The 20,240-nt window shown below is 40.6% G+C and overlaps 1 protein-coding gene across 1 annotated transcript in view; it reads right to left on the reverse strand.

The window, feature by feature from the left end:
* The window catches only part of GPLD1 (glycosylphosphatidylinositol specific phospholipase D1), a 66,583-nt gene that overhangs the window by 41,884 nt on the left and 4,459 nt on the right, over positions 1 to 20,240 (reverse strand). The window contains exons 4-12 of the mRNA XM_015414726.1: positions 19,288 to 19,385; positions 13,892 to 14,002; positions 12,271 to 12,319; positions 7,453 to 7,507; positions 3,975 to 4,082; positions 2,012 to 2,039; positions 1,788 to 1,927; positions 1,401 to 1,466; positions 415 to 555 (exon numbers count right to left, since the gene is read on the reverse strand). Of these exons, the coding sequence (XP_015270212.1) occupies positions 415 to 555; positions 1,401 to 1,466; positions 1,788 to 1,927; positions 2,012 to 2,039; positions 3,975 to 4,082; positions 7,453 to 7,507; positions 12,271 to 12,319; positions 13,892 to 14,002; positions 19,288 to 19,385 (796 nt within the window). The remainder of the gene's footprint in view (positions 1 to 414; positions 556 to 1,400; positions 1,467 to 1,787; positions 1,928 to 2,011; positions 2,040 to 3,974; positions 4,083 to 7,452; positions 7,508 to 12,270; positions 12,320 to 13,891; positions 14,003 to 19,287; positions 19,386 to 20,240) is intronic.

The raw sequence follows: 20,240 nt of genomic DNA on the forward strand, positions 1-20,240 counted from the left end.
ATGGAGAGGGTGGGGTTTGCGGAGAGGTGGGACCTCAGACAGGTAGAGTGTAACAGACTCCACCCTCCAAACCAGCCATTTTGTCCTGGATAACAATTGCTGCCAATCTCCAGGTGAGGGCTACAGATCACTCACAATTACAACTGCTCTTCAGGTAGCAGAGATCAGTTCCTCTGGAGAAAACAGTGGACTCTGTCATTATATCCTGCTGAGGTCACCACAGCAAATTGACACTGTTTGCCCAAAGCCAGAGCACTGCCCCAGAGCCTCTTTCTAGATCTCGTTGTATTGCTTTCACAACGGGCTTTACTGCTAGTTCTATATATGACATTATTCAGTAAATTCCAAATATTTCCAAACCCATATTGCAGATCCCTGATTTGTATGTCTACAAAAAAGGTCTTAGTTTCCAACTATATGCCTGAAAGACTTACCGTGATCAAAGGGGGCATGTCAAAATAAACTCCTCTCTCTGTATAGTTGATATTCCTTTCAGCTGATTTTGCCACTGAAACATGTATGTCTCTATGGTGCTCAGTTTTCAATTGTTTCAGTCTGTTGAAATAACATCTGCTTTTAACATGAAAGTATACGCTAATCTGATTGTGTAATGAGTGGTTTGCGCATAACCCAAATCATAAAGTCACCATCTAGGGACCAAAACATCTGGTGTTGCCTGGCTGTGGCACACTTTGAAGGCGGGAGGTATTCTGTCATGGCCACTCTTGAGCCTTTAAAAAGCAGCACATGGTGCAAGTAGACTAGCAAAAGGACATATTATTATATCATTGCCCTCTCCCCAGCAGCTTATTTTAATTTTTTTTTTACTGAATCTCATTTTTTTCCTGACTGTAAGCAACTTTGAGGTCATTTATCAGGCAGAAGCAGTACAAAATAAACTCAGATTTTCAAGCATTTGGGAGCCTGGTAGCTGCTGAGAGTATAACAGTAGGTATAATTAACCTTCAGAATCGTGGCTGTGAACTTTTCAGCCAAAACAAAACGGGTTTTAAAAAAAATCATTAGCAGCAATTAACTGCCTATGCTTTCCCAAAATTACTGCAGTTTTCATATAATATAAATATGAAAGGCACTGGAAACTGGAATAAAGAGTTCAGTTACAAATGCATAAGGAATTCCCTTGAAGAATTACTTCAGTGGTAGTGTTTGAGATTTGTTATAGAAGAAATGGGCTATAACAAGCCAGCACATCAAATAATTCTAAGCTCTCATATAGGAGATGTACGTACATGGCAATTTTTTTCTCCAGTCTAGGAAGTGGAATCCCAATCAAAACAAAAAAGATAAATTGCCTGAATTTTACTGAATAGAATGTCCATGCAAAGTAATAAGAATCTTGGAGGTTATTCCAATAAGCAGACTACAGAGGCCGGACTTACTTGATAGTATTTCTGGGATCATGTTTGCACTGTATATATAAAGGATTCTCAGGAAGAAAACAGCCACTGACCAAAAAGAAAAAGAAAAGAAATAATTACTTTAAGTACATAATTTGTAGATCTTAAATAACTAACATACCTAAGAATTCCCCTAACATTCATCTTTATTATCTTTATACACGCATTTCCTACACTCTCAAAAAAACTATTTGCAACTCAGAATTAATGTCAGAGGCAAAAAGGTAGCTATTAAATGCAGCTTATTTGCCAGACTGGCAGCTTTATCACAACCTATTCGAGCAAAAATACTTGAACAAAGAATGTCTAATACAATTCCTGTTTCAGAGCAGTACATTATATTCCATGGAGGTTAAACCAGCACCTCACCTAGTCCCATTTGTTAACATATAACTTGTGAGCTCAAAAATGTTATTTGATGAGAATGCCATATCATCCACACCACCAAGAAAGTACTCGTAGAATTTGTCTACCAAAAATGGGGACTTCTTGGCATAGATGGGGTAAATCTATGGAAACCAAAATACAATTTCGTTAGTGACATATAAATCTGAAAAGTAGCATTCTAGTTGCTTCTAGGAAAAACATATTACCTTGGCAACACTGAGCATTTCACCATACCTGGAAAAAATAGTGCATTTATTACCATCTTAGGCAGTGCTTTTCAAAGCACAAAGTACTTCTTAAAAGGGGACATATATATGTTCTTGATTTTATGTGCTTCAGTGGAATGGTAGTTTAGAAAATGATACTTTAGTTTAGTTTAGAAAATCTAGATGTTAAAAGCACCATTGAGAAGTTAAAGCAATCTAAATAAAAGTTTTTGTGATCTACTACACTGAAGGAAGCAATAGTTCAAATCAACTGTCAATAATAACACAGACACTTTGCAACTGAAGCAATTTATTTCAGCACTAGCAATATCAATATATCTAATTCTCAGCATGACCAAATTTGTGGCTACTTAAATCCAGAGACAGGAGTGATGGACAGGTATGACAGATTCTTCTACAAACCAGGATTGCAGAAAAATCTAAAATAAATAAATAGGGGGGGGGGGGGCTAAAACATTCCAAAATAATAAAAGCGGCATTTTAGCTTTAAGAAATGAAAACCCTCTCAGTGGTTGTTATGGGGGTTGCTAAGCAACCACAAAGGTATGGCCAGCCTTCAAGCCTTCATTTCTGTCAATAAAAGGCAGAAGGAGGGGGAAGGGCCCTTTCCAGAGCTGTTTTGCCTTTGAGGAAGGATTCATTCAGGCAACTGAGCAACTTGCTACTATGTGACTTCCATGACTCACTCAGGCAGCTGCTTGCTATTGTTCCATGGCAGCCTCCACACAAAAGCAAATGTTGTATCGTGGTTAGAGTTTCAGATTAGGTTCTAGGAGACCCAGGTTCAAACCCCTACTCTGCCATGGAAGTTAACTGGGTGACCTTGGGCCAATCACACACTCTCAGCCTAATCTGCCTCACATGGCTCTGTGAAGAATAAATGGAAGAGAGGAGAGTAATGTAAAAGCTGCTTTGAGTCCCCATTGCGGAGAAAAGCCAGGTATAAATGAAGTAAATAATAAATATAGCTCAAGATAGGGGGGCAGATAAAAGGTAAATTGGTTGGTGGCTGGGAAGCAAAGAAGGAACGGGGGGGGGGAGTATGCAGACTTCCAGGAATAATAAACTGTGTGGGGAGTGTGATATAAGGGAATGTAAAGTGTCCCCCACAATTCCTTGCTGACACCACGGAAATGGGCCAGAGTTTTCCCAAGAGAAGCTGCCAGAGGGAACGCAGGAGAGAAAGCTGAAGATTTGGACTGATAAAGGTAGATTGGAGGGGGGTGGGAAAGAGAGAAGGATGCAGGAAAAGGGAAGAGGCTATGGAGGCTTTCAGAAAAGGAACAGTGGAAATAATGGGGGAAAGGAAAATGAGGTGCTCTGTGCAAGTCCTTGCATGTCCCTTGTTTGTCTATTACTAAACAAGATATTCAGTTGAGCCAGTTAACCAATCAAAATGCATACAGCCCTATCCAGGTGAATAAGGGGGTTATAAATATTTTACATAAATAAATAATGTGCAAAGAAATACATTTTGGATGGGGGCAACAATTAAATATTTTAAAGTACATAGATGTATACACTACCCTATTCAACTGACCATCAGAAGGCTTGGACCATTTAAAAATATTTTCTCCTGGTGAATATTCATCTCCAATACTACATGTCCAAACATCCCTACATTTTTAAGATACTTTAAAAACTATATAATCAACAACCAAATAGCCTTCTTTTCACTCCTGTTTTTTCACTCCTTTTATTGGAGATCATAATCTAACAAAAAAATCTTTCTGGTTTAACTCTCCCCTCTTCCCCTGTGCTTGTCCAATCCTACCACCACCCATATTTGTTTGAGCCAACCCAATTGCTTATCCAGTGCTTGAAAATGAAAACTTATCTACCAAATCCAGCAGTCTCTTAGTAATTACAATCCAAAATTAGCAAACATAATATTCTTTACGTAGTCTAAAAAATGAAACAACAGAAGTTTGGTCTTACTTACAATCCAAGAAACTGTAGATATGTACATTCAATAATAGTGTCTTCAGTTATGATTTCTTTGCCATAAAATTCCTCATAGATTGACATTAAATCTTTGACAGGTACATACCTAAAACAGTTGTAAGATATTAACACTACAGCCACCTCTTTAAGGCAACGAAGTATGAAAATCCCATGTTCCCTTTCTGCATATGGTACAATTTAAATGGAAATCAGAAGTCAGGACTATAACTCTTTTGTTTCTTTATGGTACATGAAAGATAAAATATTGAACAGTTATAACTCAGGCATTTTCCACCCAATTCTTCTGAAATCTGCATAGTTTCTATTGTTACATAAGAGATCTCCAGAACATTTCATACTGAAAGGAAAAATCCTATCTATTTTATAATGGTTTTATCAGGCAACCTTTATGCAGCTTATAGCTCATTCCTTCCACCCCTTTCCAATCTGGCTTTCATGATTACAAATGTCCAGCATTATGTAATTTCCCATGCTTCACTCATTACTAACTCAAACTTCATCTTATGAACCTCCTAACTTTAAATGTACATGACAGATTTTCATAAAATCAATTAAATGGAACCTTGGATACTCATCGTGAGGGTCAGGCCCATAGCTACCACAAGGCCCATGGGGCCTGCCCCCCCCATGGTTTTTACAGGCCCCTCCCCCGATCCTTGGCTCCCCCTCACCCCTGCCTGTCAGTGTTGGTCCAGCACCAGCTCCTGTTCCCCTCCAAGCCGCTTGTGCTTTGCCTCTCCCTGATAATCACTTCTGTTTTTCTTTCCCGGATCAGTTTTCTCCACTCCCCCCCTCGCTCCCGCTTTCCCGTTTAGCCCAATTCCAAGGGTTCCGCACCCAGTGAGGGCTGAAATATCATCTTTCTGTAGAAGTGGGAGGCCACTAAATCTGTGTGCCTTGTACATTTAAAAGCAATTTCATTTCTCTCTGACTCCTGAGTCCCTGTTTGGGGGCTGGTGCTGCCGGGTTTCCACATCACATGGCCATTTGAATACAGAGCTAGGTAAGCTGGGCACCCTCTATCCATGCCTCAGCTCAGAATCAGGGAGGGAGGGAGACCGGGGGGGGGGTTGAATCTCAGTGCTGGCAGCAGCAGCAGTCTGAGCATTTTTTAATTTTTATTTGATTTTTTATTTGTTGTGACATCAGTGCACTTTTTGTGACATCAGTGCACATGTGTGGAGCTTTTGGGGGGGCCACTTTTCCCACCCCCACTAAAAATTTCCTAGCTACGGACCTGGTGAGGGTTCCTTCTGCTCTGAGGTTAGAAGGGCATCTTGATTTGGGTGATTCCCACCAACTGCTCAGGGAGGCAGGACTAAACTCTTTAACTTCCTGTCTCCTGGGTGGGTGTCACCCTGGCTCTGTTTGGTTACTTCATGAGCTAATGAACCAAGGAACTGGAAGGAACAGAGGAGGAGGAGGAGGAGATTGGATTTATACCCTGCCCTTCACTATCTGAAGGAGTCTCAAAGTGGCTTACAATCTCCTTTCCCTTCCCTTCCCCTCCCCACAACAGACACCCTGTGAGGTAGGTGGGGCTGAGAAAGCTCTGACTGAGAACTTCTCTTGAGAGATTAGCTCTGAGAGAGCCATGACTGACCCAAAGTCATGCCAGCAGCTGCATATGGAGGAGCGGGTAATCAAACCCAGTTCTCCCAGATTAGAGTTCACACTCCTAACCACTACACCAAACTGGCTCTCAAACAGAAGAAGAAGAGATTGGATTTATACCTCTCCCTTCACTACCCAAAGGAGTCTCAGAGCATCTTACAAACTTCTTTCTCTTCCCCTCCCCACAACAGACACCCTGTGAGGTAGGTGGGGCTGAGAGAGCTCTGACAGAAACTGCTCTTTTTCAAGAACAGCTGTGCCAGAACTATGGCTTACCCAAGGTCATCCAGCAGGTGCAAGTGGAGGAGTGGGGAATCAAACCTGGTTCTCCCAGATTAGAGTCCACGCACTTAAGCACTACACCGAACTGGCCACCAGAACCGGTAACCCACTATTAGAAACAAGACGACTGATAACCAGAGGAATGGTATAAGTGGGATTAAGGGAAGATTTCAGCAAGAACGCATCTTCCCCCCCATTGCTTGAGCACATAAAATTGATTTGACTCAGGACTCCTTTTTAGGGTGGGGGTGGGGCAAGATGCCCTCCTAACCTCAGAGCAGAAAGAACCCTCACAGTGAGTATCCAAGGTTCCGTTCTCACTCTGAGGAGGGCTTCTTGATATGGGACTTCAAAAACTATTTTTTTTTTTAAATGTGGTGTCCCAGAGATAGGTGGGAATTAACTATCATCCACCACATCCTGCAGCACACTATGTCCAAAGATGGCGTTGGCCAAGGAGAAGGAGTTAAGTTTGTAGTGTTGATATTGGTCCATGTGGCCACCTTGCATATTTTCCTCCACTGATGCTTGATGATCAAAGACTGCATTAGTGGCTGCACTTCTCACAGAGTATGCTGTGATCGCTGTAGGGGCTGGAATGTTGCTTGCCTTGCAGGCATGGGCGATGCACTGGCAAATGGCATAGCTAATGGCTGATCTGGCCATCTTCTTCCCATTATTTGGTGCTGTTAATGAAATGGAAAGAGAGTCTCTTTCTGATGTACTCTGTATGTCGGAGGTAAATTCTGAGAGCCCTCCAGAAGACTGAGTGCCAATCTTTCTCCTTGGGTTGGCTAGGATGTGGGCAGAAGGATGGGGAGATGAATTTCTTGACTCCTGTGGAAGGCTGAGTTCACCTCTGGAATAAAGGAGGGATCCAGCAAGAGCACCACCTTGTCCTTGCGAAAGACACACAGGCCTTTCCTGGCTGACAGCAGAGAAAAAATCTGGAAGACAAAGGAAGCAGCAGAGTCGAGAGGTGGTGTGAAAAGAAGGTGTGAAGAGGAAGAGAGACAGGCTGGAGGGGTTAGGAAACTCTCCCTCAGGTCTGAAATCGCTCTAGGAGAAAGGCAGGTAGAAAAGAGCAAAGGCAGGAAACAAACTGAGCCAGGGTGATGCCCACCCAAGAGTCAGGAAGTTGAAGAGTTTAGTCCTGCCTCCCTGAACAATTGGTGGTAGCACCCATATCAAGATGCCCACCTCCTCAGAGCTAGAAGGGATACCACCAGTGGCATTTTTGAAATTACTTTAATTTCCAAATGACAATTTTTGAAAATGATTGGCAAATAACAAAAAAATGGCCACACACAAACTCGTTCATCCAGCCATAACTCAAGTGATTTTACCAAAAAAGCAATTCAAGAGTTCAGCCCTGATGAGATCCAGCTGAGATTAAGTTCAGATAATAATGCTTGCCCATATCCACCACTTATCAGATTTTTCAAGTGCCTATGTCCCAATTTGAGAGAGAAATAATGACTCTGATTACTACTGCTTGTTAAATGCAGTTTATTTTATACAGATATAAAAAACCCAACAGCTATTTTTGCCACTCTTACCAGCTTGGATCCATATAGTTAAAATCAAGCTCATATTGGCTCAGCACATCTCCTCCTATTAAAGAAAAAGAACATGATATATCCAGTTATTGTAACAAAAAGCATACAAACAGTATTGTATATTATTAGAGCATGTTTGGAAGACCAAAATACCATGTAACTATTTTCATGGGTACAACTAGATTTTGGATATGGATCTCTTTGCCTACACATGGCCCAGCTATTGGAAAACTGTTTCCCCAAGATTCTGTCTCATGCCCCTCTGATACACTTTTGAATACTGTAAGAATGTGGGAGGAGGCAATCGCCTGCATCTTTCCCATCTGACTAGTACCTGGGCATGGCTAGAGAAGTTCAGGTGGGAAAGAGCCACACAATAACCCCCTTCTAGGGGGTTGCTGTTTACACACATGTAGCAGCCACATGGCATAGAATCACAGGGAGGCAACATGGGTGCAGCTCTGAGTGTGTCTGTTGTAAAGAGGAAATGAATTCGTTTCTATAACTGCAGCCTTTCCGAAGCTCAACAAACTGCTTTTGAAGCTTAGAGACATTTCAGAAAATATTTATTATACAACCCTAGGGTCTGCAGTTTCACGAAGTCCCACTGGCTCCATGCAAACTTGTAAATACAGTTAAAATATTGCTGTGAATTGTGAACACAGTTTGCAGTTGTGCTTTATACAGAAATTTATTCTGAGCTAGAAAGGAATATTCAAAGTCATGAATACAAGATTGTCTGAAAGATGGAGCAATCCAGAAGTCCAAGTGGGTATCAAAAACAAAATCCCAGATCTGAACACAAAAACCTGACATGTGAAGATACGAAAAAACCTGCACTGAAGAACCAAGTTTTAAAAACTGTAAAATAGATCCTGATATTTCACTACAGCAGCTGAAAAAAAAAGTTAGGATCTGTATTAAGTTAGGATCTTGTATTAAATTATTTGAATGTGTTGAACTTCTCTAGCCATGTATTGAACTTATTTAATATAGAAGCAAAGGAAAGCCATGAATATGTTGTCAAAAGCCAAAGGAAAGCTATGAACCTTTTACACATGCAGCACAGCTCAAACTGCAGCAACCAATTGGTGAGAGCCAGTGTGGTGTAGTGGTTAGAGTATCACACTAGGATCTGGGAGACCCCAGTCCAAAGTTCCACACTGCCATGGAAGCTTGCTGGGTGATCTTGGGCAAGTTACATGCTCATCCTAACCTGCCTCACAGGGTTGTTGTGAGAATAAAATGAAGGCGAGGAGAATGATGTAAACTGCTCTGGGTCTCTCCTGGGCAAAAAAGTACAAAGGAGGGCAACCAAGAGACTTAGGGTGCTGGAGTACCTTTCCTATGGGAAAAGGATGGAGAGTCTGGGACTTTTCAGTCTATAAAAAGAGACAGCTAAGAGGAAACACGATAGAGGGTTAGGGTTATTATGCACAGGGTAGAGGATGGATAGAAGGAGCTTTTTCTCCCTTTCCCATAATACTAGATCTCAGAGGCATCCAACAAAATTGTTGGGAAGTTTAGAACAGACAAAAGAAATTCTTTACTCAACGAGTAATTGAACTTTATTTATTTAACACGCCAATGACCCAATCGTCTTGGGCAGAACCAGTCTTACAAATATCATCCTCTATTTCAATTCTCACATAGAAGCCACTGCTGTCAGAAATTCAGTGGCAGCCAAAGTAATGCTAGGGTCAGTACCAGCTAACAGGGAAGACACAGAAACAAGGGAAATGAGTAGTTAAATTATGGAATTCACTGCCAGTGGAGGTAGTAATGGCCTTGAGCATAAATGGCTTGGGGGGGGGGGGTTTAGACAGATTCTTTTGGAAGGACTTTGCGCTGTCTCTTAGCCTCAGACTTCAGAGGAAGACTACAAGAGAGTCAGAGAGATAGACAGGTAAGGACACTAAGTACCCTTTCCTTCTCTCCTCTGATGCTATCCCTTTGATGTGTAGATTGCTACTCTTAGGGAAACTTCCTTCCAGTCTCTCCCTCCACACACAGTGTGCTAGACTTCTTCATCTTGGCACAACGAGAGCACGACACGCCTCCTGTATCTCTCCACCCATCTAGTTAAACTAGATTAGAGAATCTATCTCTTCGCTATCTGTCTAGAATGGAGTTCCATATAATAAAGGGCTCCTAGTCTAACAACTGTAACAAGGCTCTGTATAACTGTTCCTGTAGCACACTCACTCCAGATGGGCTCTGCTGCACTGTAAACCTTGAGCACTCTGCTAACTACTAGCCAAATAATCCAATAGATTCGTGGAGGAGAGGTCCATGAATGGCTACTAGCCATGATCACTGAAGGGAGCTTACATATCCAGAGGCAGCACACCTTTGAATACCAGTGCTGGGAGGCAGCAGCAGGGGAGGGCCTCAGCCGCTATGGCAGGCCTGGCATCAAAACTGGGCTTAGTGGGTCATTTGCCAACCAATGAGAGCCACCAGTGGAAAATAATGAGAGCTGCTGTTGTGATATAATTGTGTTTTTCCTCACTTTGCAAACTTCACACTACAGTAAAGTGGAAAATTGCAACTTTATTACTTTATGGTAATGGATGCTAAGCTCTCACCATGGTTCCAAGGGACAAAGTGATCACTCTAATGACATAAACTCCCCCTCACTTTATTAATAATGGACAATCAAGGAGAACTTGTTGAAATTTCTGCATGTCACAGATACAACAGGAAAAAGGTCTTGCAAGACTGTGACAAAAGTATGGATTGGTGGCATCTAATAAAGGTAGCCAATACTGTGATAATAGTGCCAAAGGAATGCAAGCCATTGTTCGGGGGGGGGGGGATCCCCAGGCATTCTTTGTAACTTGTTCTCTGGAATCTTGTGCTGATGTATGCTACAGACACTTCTGGTCAGGCAAAGGATTTTTTTGGTAATACTACATCACATAACGCTGGGAAGTGGCCTTACAGAGGCCCTGTTCATACGAGCCGTTTGGGCCGGGAGAAGGACGGATCGGGGCCGGAGCAAACAGGCGTGATCCCACAGCAACATCTGGGGAACGTCGTGCTACCGTCTCCGAACCGTCTCATCCCACCCATACAGCGCACCAAAAAACAACCACCTACCTGGGTGGTTCTTTCGATTGGGCCGCGGCAAGTGCGGCCGTGGGATCACCGGCGTGTCCTTGCGCCGGCGCATCCCCGGCTCCTGGCCGAACTGCGCATGTGTGAGCATGCGCAGTTTGCCAGGCTCCCCTTCCCACCATTGCATTCTCCCCGGCATCTGATCGTGCCGGGGAGCGACGGCACCGCGGCTGGGGGGATCCGTGAGATCCCGCCACGGCGTCTCAACTGTGATGCAGCTCAGATTAGCCGCAGTTCGACCGTCCTTTTTCCTGCCGTGTGGCAGGGACCAGACTTTGCCAAAACTGATTTTGAAAGCTCTGTCTCAAACATCTTGGAGTGCTACATGTTGGAGTAGATGCTGCCAAATCAGTTTTGTTGGAGTTGCTGCAACTAGTCAATGCATTAGAGGTGCTTTCTCATGGTACACATCTTGATCATTATGGGTACACACCGGCAAAAAATATACTTGGCCATCTTTTTACCCAGTTAGGGCTCTCAAGGCAGACAACAGTTAAAAAAATATAATATAGATCAAGTTTTAAAACAGTATGTATGTATAAAAGCAACAATTTGGGAGGTAATATTTGTTAGAGGATTACATTAGCGGTATCAAAGATGTAGCTCGTTGTTCAAAAAACCTGAATGATACCTTTCTCAATATGAAAAATACGTTCTATCTTCTTCCATTAGTTAATTGATGGCTCCCTTAATCCAGTGTTGAGTGCTGAAATTACGCTTCCTTCCTTCTACCTGATGTTTCCAAATGAACATCTTCAGTATGTTAGGACTAATTGCTTAAGCATTTTGGATGGACATGAATTGGCCTCCTCACTTTCATTGATGAGAGTGGAGAAACTTTTGCACAGACCATGAGACTGAGGTTTCTCCAGATTGATATTTTTATTGCTTTTACACAAATGATACCAATTGTATCGAACGCCCTCCAAATAAAATCATGGAAGGCATAATTACTTATTTTTGGTTTTATACAAAGTAATAAAAGTAACTAAGAAAGCACAATTTGGTATGATTTCTCTTTACCATAGTAAGCAAATTGAAATGAAAAATGGAGGGACCTCATGGAAGGGGTATGATTGGAAGGAAAAAGGGGTCATAACAAAGGGGAAAGGGGGCCTAGTTATGCTCCTTTGCCCAGGGACCACATAATCCTGAAACCAGCCCTGCTCTATGCCCTGTTTGTATGTCCCTTCGGGACAACTGGTTGGCCACTGTGTGGAACACTATGCTGGATTAGAGGGACCAGTGGTCTGATCCATCAGGTCTTTTATTATGTATTCTTCATCTTAATTATGGTTTTGAGACAAGTCATAAACAGCAAAGCATTACACACTAAAAGGGAAGTCTAAGGTTTACTACCTGAGATACAACACAATTTTACTACGGCCTCTAAAAATTCAGCCACACTTGTTTGTCATCTTATGTTCTTAAGGCACAGTATAAATGACATAATTAAAGAAATACAATGGAGCCTGACACTAAAGGAGGAGGAGAACCACTCATATGCAGCACTCCCATGTGCACTTCAGCTTTTAAGTCAACAGGCGCCACTGGCCTGACATAACCTCCAGAGGAAACACGAGCACTACAGACTCAGGTCCTCTCAGGGCTAACAATGCTGTGCTATTGTGTACATACTTAGTGCCTATGTATACAAGCTACTACATCATAAGTTAGATCCATAAATACATGAATTACCAAAATCACCAGCACTATGAGCTTCTGAATAGGATCCATGAAAATCAATCTGAGGAAAATGAAAACAATTTAAAATGATTTTATACAGTAAGGGAAAGAATTCAGTTGACACCACCTCATTTGCTATTTTATTATTTTTTCAGTAATACAAACTACATAGTTATTTGGAGCAACTTTCTTCCTTTCTTAAGCATGTTATTCTCTGCATAGGTTTTTCTCTAAAATAGATAAAAGCGGTAGGTGGCTGTGCTGGCCAATAGCAAACTCCCAAAATAAAACTTGAGCGATTTATTAACACCAACCATAATAACACAATATAGCATGCAAGCTTATATCAGGCTAGATGCTAAAAAAACAACAGATGATAAAAAGCCTGAAATATCCCCCCCCCTCTTTTTTTTTTTAGTATCTATCCTGATTAAGATATTTGGAGAACTTAAAAGTTTACATTTTATGTTGGGTGATTCTGGTTGCTCATAATACAAGTTATTGAACAGCTATTGTTTTTGGAGTTCTTTATTCTCCGGCTAACTTCAAAACTGTCGAACTATTTCATTCAGCTTCTACCAAAACAGGTAGGTTTAGCAAGGAGCCTTCAAAGGGCTTTAAGTAATCACTTTTAGGTAGTAATGTACACAGAAACTTTGAGTCCGTGTCATTTGCATATCTAAAAATTCAGCCGTGTCATGACAAATAAGACCAGCAGTTTTAGTTCCCCCACAATTCAGCTACCAATTAAAATAAATGGGCCTTGCGTTTCTTTCAAAAGGCTCAGCAAAGAGAAACACTGCCACATCTCTGCAAGGAACTCATTCCCAGTAAAAGGATGAGTCATGAAAGGAATTATTCAGGAAAGCACTACTTCTGTTGCTTTCACTTTGGATGAACTGCAGGGAAACCAATCTCATCATTACGAGAGGTGGAAAAGAGAAAAAGAAAGCTACACAGCAAGTCCAGATAATACCTCTAGGAAACAAAAATCCTTCCTTGCCCTATTTGAATTAATTAGGTCCAATATGGTCACAAAAAGTTACTGTGGCTGCGGTGACACACACTAAATAATCCACTTTCAATGCACTTTCAATGCACCTTCCAACTGGATTTTTACTGTGTGAACTGGCAAAATCCAATTTGAAAGCGCATTGAAAGTGCATTGAAAGTAGATTATTTAGTGTGTATGACCACAGCCTGTGCTTCTCTAAACAGCCTTTCTCATACCTGTATTTACTGCCAGAACAAGCAATAGACTCAGGTAACTCTGCAATCAATTTCACCTGTTCTAAATTACCTAAAATTGAGGTGAAACTGACATGCAAGATTCTCAGGGGTGTCTTAATCCCTGTTCCTTTTTCTGATCTGCACTTTCCCCACTAAAGGAAGCTTCTGGACTAGCCTGTAGTCCTCAGTCCCTAGAATCTTTGGAGACTGTGCATATTTACCTACTTATGTTTTTAAATGATGGGCCAGAACACATTTCGCCCACCCCACTGTAAGCATACAAGATATGCTGCTACCGCTGAAAGCAAACAATAGTACAGAAAGATAAATGCTGCTGAAATATGCTTTTGTCACACTGAAAAGCCCCTGGCTCTCCCTAATTAATAGAAGGGTGCAAACTTACAGCTGCCATCGCTCGTAGAAATCCTTGATCAATCCCCAAACTATGCCAGCTCACGTCTGCCACCATGTGAGAAGCAATTCCAAAAAGAAAAGCCACCAGTTTCTCTGTAGCCTACATGACAGCAGTAAAAATACACAACTGCATTTAAACCAAATTCTAACAGTACTTTTTTTAAAAAAGAACAGGTTGATACATTTTATTTGAAAGAATTTTACTAATGAAATCCCGTCTGTGCTTCTGCAAACATGGAGGCTCACTGGTGTTAGTAATTAGCTATCTAGCACTATAATGTGCTTAATACTTCAGTGAACAAAAGTTCAAAGAGTGCTCCCAGCTTCGAGGCATTTAAAACACGTTTTGACAGGGACAAAGAAGGGACAAGAGTAAATGGGAAGAATATGCATTCAGGTTTGTTCCATGTAGTTGGGCTAGGCTTACACTGCAAACCTAAATGGATTCTCATCCCAATGACTTCAACAGACTCAGAAGGACATAACTCAGTTTCAGCTGATGAAAAGGACTCCGAAAAAGACTTCACAGAAAAAGTGGGGTTTGAGGAGGGATTTAAAGAAGAGAGATATGACATCATGAAGAATATCCAACAAAAAGTACTAACTATGTTGCTCCAAAGTAGCATGTAAAAAATTATTTACAGCATTACAGTGCTGACACCAAACATTAAATACTAAGTGAGAAATCAAGTTGGAGGAATTTATGTATCACATAATACCTGTTTGAATAATTATATAATAAGTTGGCAATTTAAAAATCCAACTTGGCAGGAATTTGCTGAGAAATGTAATAAATCTTCATAGTAATCAGTAAAGAGATGTTGATAAAGAGAGATATTGATGGAATGGGGTGTCAGCTCTAATCCCGTTTTGAAGTTTTCTTTTTCAAGGCCATCAAGGCCAACCTCTCGCATTTCGATTGCAGCATAACAAAAGTTTAACAAAACTAAAACAAAGTTTACTGCCAAATAGTTGTAACTAGCCAAACACGTATCATTCCTCCCATGTAATAACAATAATAAAGTGATACCACTTATATTCATGAGATAGTCTACTTCTTAAAGATACAGTGGGTCATACATAATACCATATTGTTATCCTAGACTCATCATGAGGCATGTTAGTATATAGTGCCTATATGTCCTTCTATTTTAGTAATGAAATCTGTGGTATCTCTAACACAGGACTGGGTTTTTGATACAAAGGGACTCAAAAAGCTATCCACAAATTGCGCTAATGGTTCAAAAATAAAATTAGAACCAGAAACTATCGGTCTGCCAGGTGGAGGACTACCATCTTTATGAATTTTTGACAAAATGTAAAAAACAGGAATTCTATAAACATCTACCCTCTTTAGTCCTTAAACAACTTAGTGAGGAACCCTCAATAGTTATAAAGCCTGCTGATAAGGGTTTTTTGATATATGAAGTTTATAGAGTTCCTATTTTTTACATTTTGCCAAAAGTTCCTTAAGAGGGTAGTCCTCCACCTGGTAGACTGATAGTTTCTGGTTCTAATTCCCTAATGATGAGGCTAGGATAGTTGCAGAATTATTACTAGAGAAAAGAGAAAATCAATCCCTACCATGTTCCTTTTTAATACCATTGTTGGACATTATTTCAGAGAAAAATTATTTTTGTGCACAAAACCAATTCCATTTTCAGGTTCAAGGGATGGCTATGGGTAGTCCCACTGCACTCACCATAGCTAATTTATTTATGGCACATTTTGAAGACACCTTAATCTTTCAATCATTGAACCCTTATAAAGATAAGATCTCAGTATACCTGAGATACATTGATAGATCTTTATGAATTTTCGAGACATGAAGGATTCTGTACAATTTTTGGCATGGTTGAATTTCTTACATCGCACCGTTCATTTTTCAATGACAACCCATCATGAGAGGATAGCATTTTTAGATACAGAAGTTTTGTGCCCAATAAGATGTTATTTACTAAGATTCATTATTGCACTGAAACAGTTACCATCATGTGCATTTACAACAAAATATACTGTATGGTCATTTTCTTCGTATTAAACGTAATTCTTTCCAGCACAGTGATTATTTAGTCCATGCTGACAAATTGTGTTCTAAATTAATGGCTAGGGGCTACCCATATAGAATTATTCAGGATGCAGGCAAAAGGGCAGACTCAAGAGCACAGCAGGATCTATTACATATACAATCAAAACCACTGAATAATGGTTTATTCTTCTCCTTGAAAATTCTTCTCTATCAGGAGAATTAAGACTATATATTGACACTGGCATACTGTCTGGAAGATTTCAGGATGTGAGGCACTCCTCAAGATAGGCTACAGGAGGCCCAGCTCAATTAAAGACATAGTAGTGTAGTGCATACTGTCTTTTCGATAGTTAGGGCTCCCCTTTAAAAAGTAGGACATTATAAGTGTATGGGTTGCATTAGTTTGAGTCTGATTGACACATTTTTAGACTGCAGTTCAACTGATGTAGTATAAGTTTTGATTTGTCCTTGTAAATTGTTACATGCAGGTATGATTTCTCACCAAGTGCACATATGAATATCAGAACATCATAGGCTTACCAAGTCCTCCCGGGAGGCGGGGAAACCCCCGCCCCAGAGGCCCGTTCCCCGCCACCAGCAGATCGGGCCCCGGGGGGAACCCCACCTCCAAAGCACACAACGTGCACGTCACCCGGAAGTGACGCGACTACGCCGGGCATGCTGGGGGCGGGGCCACGGTCATCCGAGGGAAAACAGACCAACTGATTTTAATTTTTTTTTACAGATCAGTTAATTAAACCTACAATAAATTATATATAGTCAAGTGTTTACAACAACAAGAATCTTATTGAATTTATACCCTGCATTCTGTGGTTCCATTTGGGTTGAATGAGAAATATCAATTGCACTCTTTTGTTTGAGCAATATGGTATTGTGTATGACCCACTGCATCTTCAAGCAGTAGAATATCTTTTGAATATAAGAGGTTTGCAGCTGATGCTTGTGAATGTTTAATACAATGAAGTGATATTATTTGCTATTTTAACAGGGTATTTATAATTGATCCACATGAGAGCATTTTAAGACTGCTGTTTAGAAGAACACTGTTAAGCAATTGATGTGGTGCAACTGAAATGTGATGTGGTGCAATTGAATGCAATGTGATGTGGGGCAACTGAAATGTATTGCTTTATTATTGTTATTACATGGGAGGAATGATATGTGTTTATCTAGTTACAACTGTCTGGCAGTAAACTTTGTTTTAATTTTGTTAAGCTTTTGATATGCTGCAATTGAAATGTGAGAGGTTGGCCTTGAAGAAGAAAACTTCAAAACAAGTGTAGAGCAGCTACCCCCACCCCCTTATACTCAAAAAACCTGGGTTCTGTTGCTTAGCGATAACCAGTGTTCCCTCTAAGCTTAGTTAGTGTGTTTTTAAGCCTCCAGCTCACACATTTTTGTCTTTGCTCATTTATGCAGTAGCCAAATCACTCACTCACAACTTTAATGCCAGTAGCTCACAAATTAGAATTTTTGCTCACAGGACTCCACAGCTTAGAGGGCGCATTGGCAGTAACAATCCTAAGTTTACCTTGGTAATCGCAAAATCTGTTTCAGTCCTTTTAGCCCTTTCATCCAAAGAATAAGGAATAAGTATTTCCCGCTGCTCAAGATTTATGAATCAATGAGCTTCTAAGGGAATAAAAGGAAAGGAAAGAGCCGGCACCCTGTCCATTCAACATCTGTCTTCATCAACAGCTCTTTACTGATTACTGTGACGAAATGGCTGCCAGGCCTTAAAATGGATGCCAGCCTGGTAGTTCCTTACGTGTGTGGAGGGTGACAGTGCTGGTGGCCAGTCCTGTGGAGGAGGGCTGGAGTTTCTCTCCACAACAGGAGGGGGAAACGCAAATCTGGGCCTGAGGCCACAACCCACTACAGGGGTAGAGAGGGTGTGTGGGTAGGGACAGAGGACTTGCATTTTTATCCTGTTTATTTTCTATGCCCCAGTTGTGTTGAAGTGCCTGTGTTTATTTTCTGTGCCCAATATGTATATAGTTAAATAAATCTTCCTTTTTTGAGTTTAAAAAGCCTGGTGTGCCTTAACCACATAGTCCTCCCCACTCTGCAAGTTACCAGGGGCAAAGGGAGGCCAGGAAACACAAACGGGCCCAAATCTGAGGGGTTGCCAACTCCCCAGGGGGCACCCAAAGATTGAGGTACCCACTTCCCAAGGTGGGGAATTTAGCCAGAGGGGTCTCACTGTCCCTCAAGGAAGGCGGTAACTCAATTCAGTGAGTGGTGGCAGCGTTAATAAAGAGAAATAGTCCCACCAGGCAGGGTGGGAAGGCCAAAACAGGGGCTTGCGAGCCATAGGATGGCACCTCAGTCTCCCAGGGCTGAGGGCGGGTCCCCGTTTCGCCACAATTACTATGAAGATTTACTACGTTTCTCAGTAAATTGACTGCCAAATTGCATTTTTAAATTGCCAACTTATTGTGTAATTATTCGAACAGGTACTTTGTGATATGTAAATTCCTCCAGCGTGATGTGGTGGTATTTTGTGATGTGTAAATTCCTCCAGCGTGGTGTAGTGGTTAAGAGCGGTAGATTCGAATCTGGAGAACAAGGTTTGATTCTCCACTCCTCCACATGAAGCCAGCTGGGTGACCTTGGATCTGTCAATGTTCTCTCAGAGCTCTCTCAGCCCCACCTACCTCACAGGGTGTCTGTTGTGGGGAGAGGAAGGGAAGGTGATTGTAAGCCGCTTTGAGACCCATTCAGGTAGAGAAAAGTGGGGTATAAAAAACAACTCTTCCTCTTCCAACTGATTTCGCACTTATTATTTAATGTTTGGTGTCAGTACAGTAAAATAAATTTTCATAATGTTATAAACAATTTTTACATGCTACTCTGAAGCCACATATCTAGTACTTTTTGTTGGATTATAGTGTGGCTCAGCTACTATTGTATCCACTTGTTATCATGAATATGCTACAACTATTCATAAATTAAATATCAGTCTGATTAAATAACTGCCTGATTAAAATGAAGACATCAGCTTTCTAAAGAATCTTACCAAAAGCTACAAGTTTACATCCAAGGACCTTTTAAAGGTGTTTCATGGTTGCCTTTTTAAAATCAAATGTAAGCTAATTAAGTTTTCACATTAACTAATGAATATTTGATTCACTAAGAACATATAAGTAACATTTATCTGAGTTAAGCATTACAAGAGCAGAATCTTAAGCTACCAATGTAAGTACTTCATTCCATTTTACACCTGATAATTAAAAACATCAAATTTATTTAATGATTTTCTCTGTTGCTTTCCATTTGAATGAGTAAGACAATGAGAATGACATGATTTAAATAAATAGTTGTACTTGTATTACCTCTTCCCAAGGCTGTGGATAATTCTTTCTGATGTAGTGGATACTTTTATTGAGAAAGGGTGCCCAGTGTGTGTCTTCAGATACTTGATGAAATAAACCTGAAGTGTCAGAGGAAAACAAAATTTCACAGCAAAAAATTCTATTTCCTCCACGTTGCAGTTTTAGCCAATGGAACATTTGAAATATGTAATACTTTGTGAAGTTTTTGTAGCAAGAAACTCAAGGAAAATCATTTTTGTATGCCTTACAGTATAAATATAATACTCTTTAAACTGTAAGCACTTGAGGTTACACATTTATTTACAAGTAATTGAAAAATGTACAGTTTCTTACATGGGTTACTTGTGCAAAGTTGTACTCAACAGATCAATGTATACACAGAAGACATTGGGAGAACAGACAAACACACTGATCAGACTTCTCCTGCACTGCTGATTAAGGTATCCAAATACACAAAGTTAGCTTTACAAAAATGCTTTTTTCAAAGATTGAACACTGACAATAACAATTACTCCCTTTGTTGGTGAAATTTCAAGTGAGAGTTTGTTGATTCTACTTCCACACCTTTAAGCTGGATACTGATAAGATTCTGCACTCAAGATGGAAAACTGAGCAGAGTGAAGTGGAATGTTAGCATCTCACTGAGTGCATGGGATTTTATGAAAATCTGCTTCACAACTGACAAATCAAATATCTTGAGTCAAATAAGCAATTTTGAGACACAGTTCTGAAAAGGAGTTCTATAACCAGGGCTCTTGATTTATGTAGTACCTATCAGGTCTTGGATTTGGCTGTACCATAAAGACAATGCAAAGTGAAATGCATATTGTTTAATCTTGGATGTCAAATGGGTAAGTGTTACATAGTCTTGAGCTCTAGCAATGTTCTTGAGTTCAAGAAATTCTAAATTGTGATTTTAGAAAAGAGAGAAGAACTGGAAACATCATTAAGCA

The sequence above is a fragment of the Gekko japonicus genome, unplaced genomic scaffold (genome assembly GCF_001447785.1).
Source record: "Gekko japonicus isolate JY-2015 unplaced genomic scaffold, Gekko_japonicus_V1.1 scaffold1433, whole genome shotgun sequence".
In the NCBI taxonomy this organism is placed as follows: domain Eukaryota; kingdom Metazoa; phylum Chordata; class Lepidosauria; order Squamata; family Gekkonidae; genus Gekko; species Gekko japonicus.